The 9,848-nt window shown below is 50.1% G+C and overlaps 1 protein-coding gene across 2 annotated transcripts in view; it reads right to left on the reverse strand.

The window, feature by feature from the left end:
* Window positions 1–9,280, reverse strand: part of SAMD4A (sterile alpha motif domain containing 4A) — a 206,452-nt gene extending 197,172 nt beyond the window's left edge. For both annotated transcript variants that reach the window (XM_027569717.2, XM_027569716.2), the window contains exons 1-2: window positions 9,080–9,280; window positions 7,221–7,846 (exon numbers count right to left, since the gene is read on the reverse strand). In XM_027569717.2, coding sequence (XP_027425518.1) covers window positions 7,221–7,416 — 196 coding nt within the window. In that variant the 5' untranslated portion in view covers window positions 7,417–7,846; window positions 9,080–9,280. The remainder of the gene's footprint in view (window positions 1–7,220; window positions 7,847–9,079) is intronic.
* Between the last annotated feature and the right edge of the window lie 568 nt (window positions 9,281–9,848).

Here is a 9,848-nt window from a genome sequence, read left to right on the forward strand (position 1 = left end):
AAACAGGGTATTAGAGGGGAGGGGGGAGGAGGGATGGGTTAGCCCGGTGATGGGTATTAAGGAGGGCACGTACTGCATGGAGCACTGGGTGTTATATGAAAACAATGGATCGTGGATCACCACATCAAAAACTAATGATGTATTATATGGTGACTAACAACATAATAAAATTAAAAAAAAAAAAAGTACCCTGGGAGGAGCCAAGAGAACTACTACTAAGTCTCATAATTTTATGGGTAATTTTAGGGATAAAAATATTAGCTGAGCAGGTGTTTCATTTTCCTACCTTTAAATGTTAGAATTCATTCCTGATGAACAACGGGCATCACGCTCCCCTACCTCTAACGTACTCATACTCATCCTTCAAAGGCCCAGGAAGCCTGCCCCTTTCGTGGCTCATGCACAGAATCCCCCTACATGTGTGGTTTCCTTAATAAAACTTGCGTTAGAGATACTACAAAAGCAAGGAGTGTGTGAGCCTTAAAGCGCTTGTTCAAATGACCCATTCAGGTTTACTCCTTCCACTCATAATTTCTTGGACTACCCAGCCCATCCTGTTCTCTCCCTCCCATTCAGCTCCAGGTCCGTTCTCTTGTGGGAACCCCAGTATTTAGTAACTGGTTATGGACTAACCGTTATATATACTGATGTCTGTTTTACTTCCACAACTCAAGTCTGAGTTCCTTGAGAAGAATCATTACACCTACTTCACCTTTTAACATGGACCTTGCTCTCTGCTCGGGTATTTGGTGAATGAATATGTCATGAGGAACTGGCTACCACGGTTTCTTACCCAGTGCTCTTTGCCAGGTACCAGTTGATGGTATCATCTACTGTGCAAAAAAAAAACCACTGAATCATTTGATTTTTTTTTTCCCTAGTAAACCAAGACAAGGAAAACTGTATTACAATGTTGATATGTGGAGTGGGAGCAAATCCCTACAACTAGCTAAGGAGTCCCACAGAGTCACGTGCTCCTGCATAAAAGCAGGCGATTGCGTCCCAAAGCCCACGCCGGCTTTTGGAATACAGGCTTCAGAACAAGGCCCTGGCCTCAGACTAGCTCACCGAGAGGGAAAGCTCGGCTCTCATTCTGAAAGTTCTGCCTTCTTTGGGAGATTTCTGCCTCAGGCAGCTTCCACAGAAGCAAAAAATAGCTCAGAGGAGACATCTGATTCTGCATCCTAATCTATGAGAACTGGTGGAAGTCAGGAAGGCCTTGGAAGGAATGATTAGGAGGAAGGAACCGGCTAAAACTCAAAGCAATAGTTGTATTTAAAAAAGAAAGAAAGCACCACACCTTTCCTAGCAGGTGAGTTATACAGAGCAGTTCACTCAGAGATGCAAACGTCCAGATTTCTCCTCGGATCAAGGAAGAGAGGTATTTTGTCTTTTCTGGTGTTGTCACACTTCTCTTTAGAATCACACCTGTGCAGGATATACTGGGAAGTTTCCGGCTACTTCTCAAGTCCTTGTGACCCTCATTTCACCCTGCTTTGTTTATTGAAACGTAAACACACCAATTGGATTGCTGTTAAGTTTGTCCGCCTCTTACTCACTTTCACGGGACCTGTTTATAACACATACTCAGTTGCTGAAGCCCTTGAGCACCCAAGCTAAACAACCAAATCCAAGTTCTTCACAACAGAGGGCATAAATGTGCGTGACCTGCCACCCGTCATGCTAGACCAACCTACAGAAAATGACACCTTAAGTGGAAAGTGCTTCAGATATAAAGTCCTTATACATTTTGTTCAACAAAATGACTTCTGCTTTTCGCATTTACCAACTGAAGGGAAAAAAAGTGTTGACAAGTTATGTAGGAACAGCGGGCCAAGACTAAATTTTTTTAGGACCCAACATGATAAAGACTAGAAGAAAGCTGATGTGCAGAATATGGAGTGAGGGAGACTTGTATCTTTTCAAGGGGTCAAGTCATCTCCACTCTCTTCTTGATAATCCTTTAGAATAGAAGAGTTCCTGTCATCTACAAAAACATTATTTATATCAACTCCACATTCATTAGAGGCAATTCCAATAAATTAGAAGCAATTTTAAGCCTGAGGGTTAGAAGAGGTCCTCACTGGATTATTAACAAGTAACTTCTGGACAATAACGAGGTTTTATTAGCTCCATTTTACAGATGAGAAAACTGAGGCTCAGAAATTAATTGACCAGCCCACTCTGATTTCAAATCCATATTCTAAGAATCCTTTACAACATATGCCCTCCTATGGATGTAAATAAATGCCCACCTGGACAATACCGTCTTTTCTTCTCCACATCAATCCTTTCTTCTCCCCCACAGATCAGTGCTGAGAGCAACAAAGCTGCCGGGAGCTGATGATGCCCCCAGGTGACCAAAATGGAAACTGAAATGAACCAAACTTTACCTCACTCCTCCCATTTTTGCCTCTCAGAGGATCCTGCAAATACTAGAAGCTCTTTCCCAAAAGTGTACAAATACACACACACACATACACACACACCTTCCATCTTTTAACTCCTTTCCTAAAAGCCTTTTTGGGTTTTCTATCATCTCTGCAAGACTGAGTCCAAACACCGTAGCTGGCAAAATCCCGCACACCCACAGCTTCTGTTTTAACTTTCGCCTCTTAGAGGTCAGCATTCTGTACTCTTCTAGCCATTCTGAACTCACTATTTCCTGCACAGGCCCTTTAACAAGGCAACATTTTTTATCAAAGCTATCCCTTCTGCTTGAAAAATGCCTTCATGGGGCGCCTGGGTGGCTCAGTCGGTTAAGCGTCTGCCTTCGGTTCAGGTCATGATCCCAGGGTCCTGGGATCGAGCCCCACGTTGGGCTCCCTGCTCAGTGGAGAGCCTGCTTCTCCCTCTCCCTCTCACTGCCTCTCTGCCTATTTGTGCTCTCTCTCTCTCTCTGTCAGAGAAATAAATAAAATCTTTAAAATAAAACAAAGAAAAATGCCTTCAAACCTACTCTCTACAATCCTTTGGACATACTGAACCAACTCCTATTTACCTTTCAAAATTCAACTCAAACATATCTCCTCTCCAGTAAAATGTTCTCTGACTCCCCCAGACAATTAGCTGCTAGGCTCACAATGCTCCCAGAAGCCCTCCCTCCACCCTTTTTTATTCCTGTATCTATGCTTCAGCACCTATGATACCGTATTAGTCATTTACTCAACACTGGGTATCCATGGACCAGGCTCTGGAATATAGTAAGGTACCTCTGTGTTCCCCAGTGCATTACACAGGGGCAGAAGAGCAGTAGGCAGTCAGAAAATGAATGTTGAATGAATAAGCAAAAGGAAGAACTACACACAAGATCTTCTCCAGTATCATCAGGAAAATCTCGATCCTTCTGCTTTCCTTTGACTCCATTTGTGATCTAAAAAAGCAACTCAGGGTACAGCATACCTACCCTATGGAAACCAAACACCATAAAAATCACAGAATCAACATCTTCACCCTCTAATGAAAGTAAATATGTACAGAGGTCCTTTTTCAATGTCCACAATTGGCTTTGTCTCAAGCACTGCCATTTCAGATAAACTTTTCTCTTATATTTAAATTATAAGTAAAGCAACAATCTTTTTGCCATTTATTTACTACATATACAATTGCCCCAGAAAGTATGCACTGTTTTTTAAGTCTTTATGGATTGCACTTGTGAACCTTCATTTGTTACACTGTTTCCATTGCAAACATACTTTAAGTCCAAATGACAAAAGTCATGAATAAACAATGCCACACAACCTATTTCTCTTTAGGAAACTGCAAATAAAGTCAGTGGGTTCCATTTTTGCCATTTTTATGCATCAAAGGACCTATTAGCCCCAGAAACACTCACCCACAAACTGAGACTGGCCAGAAGTCTCAAGGTTAATCTGGGCTGGTGGCTAAAGTGCACTAATCTAGGATTTGAGGGTTCTGGAAACCAGCCTCTACTTAGGAAGCTGACCATTAGCAATACCCATTGACCAAATCTAGAGGGAAACACACACACACACACACACACACACACACACACACACACACACACACACACACACACACACACACACTGGGACTGACTCAACCATTTTCTTGGATCTCGGATGACCATGAACCTGAGGCAAAGGATAAACCAGTGAACCACTAAATTCTCAATAAATGCTAAATTTAAGAGACTAAAATGTTAGTATCAAAATACATCCCACAGATCTCAAACAAACCATGTTTAATGTGAAAAATTCTCTCTCTCTATTTAAAGTCAGTCCTGGAGAAAACAGAGCCAAGTTCATACTATGACTAATTAAATTTTTATTATACTGAGATCATGCCTCAGATATGAATTTGGTTCCCATTCACAAGGTTTAAAATCTCTCAACACCAGAAAAAATATGTGTTTTTTAATTGATGATTACAAAGTAAAGTAAGTGATACATGATGCTTTTGGTATAGGAAGCCTCAGCCAGCCAATGAATGAGTCATTCTACACAGCCTAGTTTTCTGAATGGGTAAGAGCTTTACACACCAAAACCACCTTGGAGGTTAATTATCTTGAATGTCAATACAGTCAAAGTTTATGGCATATTTCCCTCTCTTCTCAAAGAGCGTATTTAAAAAAGTACCCCTTTTTGGTAGTTCACTCTCATTCACGGTAAACAGTAATTACTGATTTACATTATTACAGAGTAATGCCTGCAAGATCAGTTGAGGGCTCCTATCCTCACATTCCCAAACTTTAGGGCTTCTGCTCCCAATTCTCGTGTCTAAAGTTAAAATGTTTCTCTCTCTTTCCCGGTTGCCAAGCTGTCTGGGGTCACCTTGCACTGCTGGCTAAAGGAGCCCCTCATCCCATTCTAAAGGTGCTACCCCTAATATGCTATGGATTATTTTTCACATTAAAAAAAATTGTTAGGATTGTTGTCTAAAGTAAGTATGTTCTGAGAAAGGGTTTGAAGTAGTCTCCCATACTTTCTGTCCTCTATTCTGATTGCTGAGTGGGCATTTTTGCCCCGTTCCTTGTTCTTGGCTAGGTTCCAGATACGTGAGAGAGCCATACTCCAGACGTGGATAGACCATGACAAATCTTGATGCTCTTTATGATCCCCATATAGAAGTAAACTGAGCCATCACACACTTTACTAATGAATTTCTGTCCTGGCCACACAACAAAACAAGTACAAAGTTTTCCAAGGAAGCAAAATCTCCAGGTTGAATGAATAATTCAGAAACTGGAAAATGGTCCCTGTCTTACATAATGGCTCTAGATTTGGTACCTCTACAGCATTTGGCAGCATGAACAGGTGGGCTTACACAAATAAGGGTAGTAAAATAAAATTTGGAGGGGAGGAAAGGAATTACCAAGTGAGTTTTAAAAACTCAGAGAAGTTCATTTTTTTCTTGGTTTATTAAATGGCAAGGTTTTTAAAGTAAGCAACTTTTTACACCACACACTGAATGCTTTCACTTACTGAACTGTTGCTACGTGGGGAAAAGTCTCCTTTAACTCAAAGGGCAAAAATGTTGCTCTAACACTTGAGTGGCCTAAAGATTAATTACCATTATTTGAAATAGTGCCCACAAGCAGTGAAGTCAAGCATTCAACATCAATTACTATACTGAAATCCTCTGCATTCTATAACACACGGAAGTTTACATAACCTTGCTTGTCAAACCTGAGAAAACAAAATCAAGCAGCTGAACCAGGCTACCCTGTCGTATCAAGGACAGAAGTCAAGAGAGTAGATCACGGCTTTTGCTACTTATGCTTCCACACCCTTATGAAGGAGGCTGGCCCTTCAGCTATTTATAAATGTGGAACTGAACAGAAAGGGCCCTGCCGCTGCCACCCCTGTAAGTAACCGGGTGGGCTGTTTGGGCTCGGGCTGAATCCCAGTGGGGCTTGTGCGATCTTTCTCAGTGTGGCCCTTCCACACTTGGCAGCACAGGGACCTCTGGGTTCAGTCCTGTCTGGTCAGGAAAAGGGCTGTGAGGATTTCCCGACTGACTTCCAGCCTATGATTCTATATATGGAAACATCCCATCCAAGGGTTTTCAGCCTCAAGAGCACCACACCAGGGAGGAGGAGTAAGGAGGAGGTCTCCTCTCCTCTTGCTGCCCTGACGGCACACGCACTCACTTTAGTGTCTCCCAGGCCCTGCTGCCCTGGACTGGACCGGCGTCGTCAAATGGCAGCCCAGACCTCTGCTGAGTCTTGCAGGCTGGCGCCTTTAACGTGGAACAGCTGGAAGAGGACCCTGCATTCTTTTCTCTGCCTAAACACTGGGGGCTCTGTTCATCCTCCTGCTGCAGCATGAACTAAAGAATTTCCCCTATCCAAAATTACAGCCAACAGACCTTTCCCCATCCGCCAACCTCACCCCCACCTCCCCACCCCAGGATATAACTTCAGTCTGTCACCACCCATGCTAGCAAATAGAAAACTGCTGAACCTTCCCAGTATATTCACTTTCTATACTAGTTGAGATGTCTGTAACTACTAGCAGAGTAATATGAAACAATTCTGTTATATTCAGTGAAGTTTTCCAACAAAAAGCTTTACGGACCCTGATTCATGCCTGCTCTCCACTGAGACCCTTTCTGTAAGATCCTTTCTACAAGATCCGTGTCAGTACGATAAGGTCGTGATTGATAAATATAACCCCACAGAATACAAACTGCAAATATCATTTTAATAATCTGTAGCGTCACCTGCATCTTACTCTGAAGACAGAGCTCTAAAACTGGAATATCCATAGGGGAAAAAATGAATAATAAAATTGAATTTCCATGTATTCCTCATACAGCCTAATCAAAGCTTGGCTTTCTGAAGGGCAGTCCGGCTTCTTCATATGTTGCTGAAATCCAGAGAGCCACGTTGCCCAAAAGAAGAAGAAGAAGAAGGGGGAAAAAAAAAAAAAAGCCCAGAAAATCCAGACTCTACGTGACCTGACTTACTTATTTCCCAGGAAACTGCATGAGAGAAAAATCAATCATTCATGCTACCGTGGCTACCACACGGAATGGGCTGAAGGAGTTGACAGTGGGCAAAACCCCAAAGCGACCAGCGGAGGTAAGTGGGTGGTAGGGAAGGGGGGGTCGGTGGGGGTGAGGTGCCAAGGGCCCCGGGCTCGCGCCCTCCGTGTGGCGGCCGGGGGCGGGGCCCTGGCCGGAGGCTGGGAAGCAGGAGGGGGTGGGGGAAGGAGGAAGGGGGGTAACAGGCGGGACAGCCGTAGCCGCGCACTTACCGGGGCTGTTGGCCTCGCCTTCGAGGACGTGCAGCTCGGCGCAGTCGGCCAGCGAGTGCTCCAGGCAGAGCTGGAGGAAGCGGGCCTGGGTCTGGCTCACGCGCTTAAGCAGCGACAGCAGCGCAACAGTCTGCTCGCACTCGTTCCAGCCCTTAAACCAGCCCGCCAGCACCCCGACCTGGTCGCGAAACATCATGGTTAGGGGGCGGCCCTCGGTCTACGAAGCCCCCTCGGCGCCCCAGCCCGCCCCGCCCGCCCCAAAGTTTGGCGGAGCCGCAGCCCCGCGGCCGCCGGAGACGCGTTCCGGTTCCAAGGTGGCTCTGGTGCCCGGACGCTGCAGGTACTGCCTCGGCTCCTGCCTCTCTCGTCTGGTTTCAGTTACGTTCCGGTGGTTCTGGCTGATTTCCCCAGAGATGATGACAGACAGTAGCACGGAAATGTTTCTTTTAAAAAAAATAACGATTAAAAAAAAAAAATTCCCTACAAGGCACACAAACTGAAAGAATGCTCTCTTTACCCCCCCTTCTCGCAGCTTCGGGATGGTGATTTCCGGCGTCCTGGGGTCTCTTCCCCGCTGGGCGGCAGCTCGGACCCTTCACACCCGCATTCCCGAGCGGCGATCACCACTGGAAGGAGAGAAAGGCTGCAGTGAGACCTCGGCCAGCGAGAGAGCGCGCCCGGGAAACGAGTGCATCAGAGCGGGCGGGGGGTGCGCCCCGCGGAGGGTTTGGTCCCCCAAATTCCGGCAGCCCCCTCCGCACCCGGCTGCGCGAGAGGAGCTATTCCCGTTCTGGGAATGGCCAGAAGCCTCCTTCCCAGGTGCGGGAGGAGACCGCACGGCTTCCTGTTGCTGCCGCTGCGAACGGCCAGTGCTCCCCACACGCCCCACCCGGGGTGGCCTCGAGGGCTGAGCCTGCAGACGCCAGCACCAGCAACAGATCCTCGCGCGGAAAACTTGCAATGCGGCTGCGAAGGGGCGCGGGGGTGGGGGTGGGGGCTAATGCAAAACAGGCGGAGGCAGCAGCCGCCCGAGTTCCTTCCTCCTCCTCCTCCTCTTCTACCTCCTCCTCCTTCTCTACCTCCTCCTCTACCACCTCCTCCTCTCCTCCTCCACCACCACCTCCCGGGGAAGCAGCCGAGCGGCTGCAGCTCCATCTACAGCAACAGCCAGCATCTCCACCGCCAGGCGCCCCTCTGGATTTAGGCCGTGAGCAGCCGCGGCTGCAGCTCGAGACAAAAATAAACTCCCCACCCAGAGCTCCGCGCCCAGCGGGCGGAGGCGCAGCCGGAGCCCCGGCTCCCCCGCGCCTCGCCTCGCCGCGCCGCTCCAGCCCACCCGGCAGGTCTCCGAGGGCCTGCTTTGCCCAGAGCGATCAGATGTGTGCGTGCGTGTGCGTTTGTGGGTACGAGCGTGTGTGCTTTCGGCATTCTGCCCTGACTGCCGCCGCCTACGGGCGGGTCCGGCCGGCCCAGCGCCTCGCCCGCGCTTCCCAGGCCGAAGACGGTACGGCCCCGGGCGCGCGCCGAGCGCGGAGACAGCCCGAGCCCGAAACACTGCTTCCCCCCGCGGGCAGGGCGGCTCCGCGGAGACTGCGGCTCCACGCCGCCCGCACACGCCCCCCAACGACCGCAAAGAAGAAAGTTCAGCTTCGGGGGCTCCCCCACTCCTATCCCTGTCCGGGTGGCCGCCCCCGGTGGAGAGAAGAGCCCAGCGGCTCAGCCCTCGAGGGACCGCTCGCTGCCAGCCTCCGGCTTCCCGACTCCCAGAAGTTCTCGGGCAGAGGGGGAAGTCTCTCGGGAAGGGGACCCCCAGTGACCGGTGGATCCCCTCCCGGGGTCTTAAGGGTGGGGGCGCTCACCTCGGCGCGGCTCATCCCGGCGGCTCGGGGCCCCACGCGTGGGTCGGGGGCCGCGGCGGCTCTCAACGGGGTTGCGGGCTCCGGGAGCGCGGGCCGCGGGCCATGCCGTCGGGGCGGGCGGCGCTGAGAGAGTGCGGCGCTGCGGGTCCGGGCCGCCGCCGCCGCCGCTGCTGCTGCCTCCAGTGTAGGCTCGCGGAGGACTGAGCCGCCGGAGCCGGAGCTCCCCACATGCTACTGATTAACATACACCATTACATCATGGGCTTGGCAGGGAGCGCCCGAGAGGGGGGAGAGGAACCCGGGCGGCGGCGGCGGCACGCGGGGGGGAGTCGGGGGGAGGATCCCCGGACCCGGCCGGCGACGGGGGTGGGGGGGAGCAGATTCCTAAGTGGGGACCAGAAGAGGGGAGGGGAGCGGAGAGGGAGGAGCCGGATGGCGCAGAGGGGTCGGGTTGGAAGAACCGCCCGGCGGAGGGAAGAAGTTTGGGGAAGGGGAGGGGTCCGAGTGAATTCCTCCCCTGGTCGCCAGCGAGTTCTGGAGAGGTCGGGGCCCTAGAGCCGCGGGAGTGCAGGCAGTAGAGGACCCGAAGGGCGCTGGAGAGGGGGCGGTGTTGCCACCGGCTGCTTGTCCTTGGGAATGTGGTTCGCCGACTCGGGTGACCCCTGGGTCCTCCTGGGGTCCGGGGGGATAGCAGATCGGCTTGGCCCGCGGGCGGTGGAGACCCGGGGTCACTGCCGCCGGGGGGGGGGGGCGTGGGCGGGTACCGTGG

This window comes from Zalophus californianus, chromosome 6, assembly GCF_009762305.2.
Source record: "Zalophus californianus isolate mZalCal1 chromosome 6, mZalCal1.pri.v2, whole genome shotgun sequence".
NCBI lineage: Eukaryota > Metazoa > Chordata > Mammalia > Carnivora > Otariidae > Zalophus > Zalophus californianus.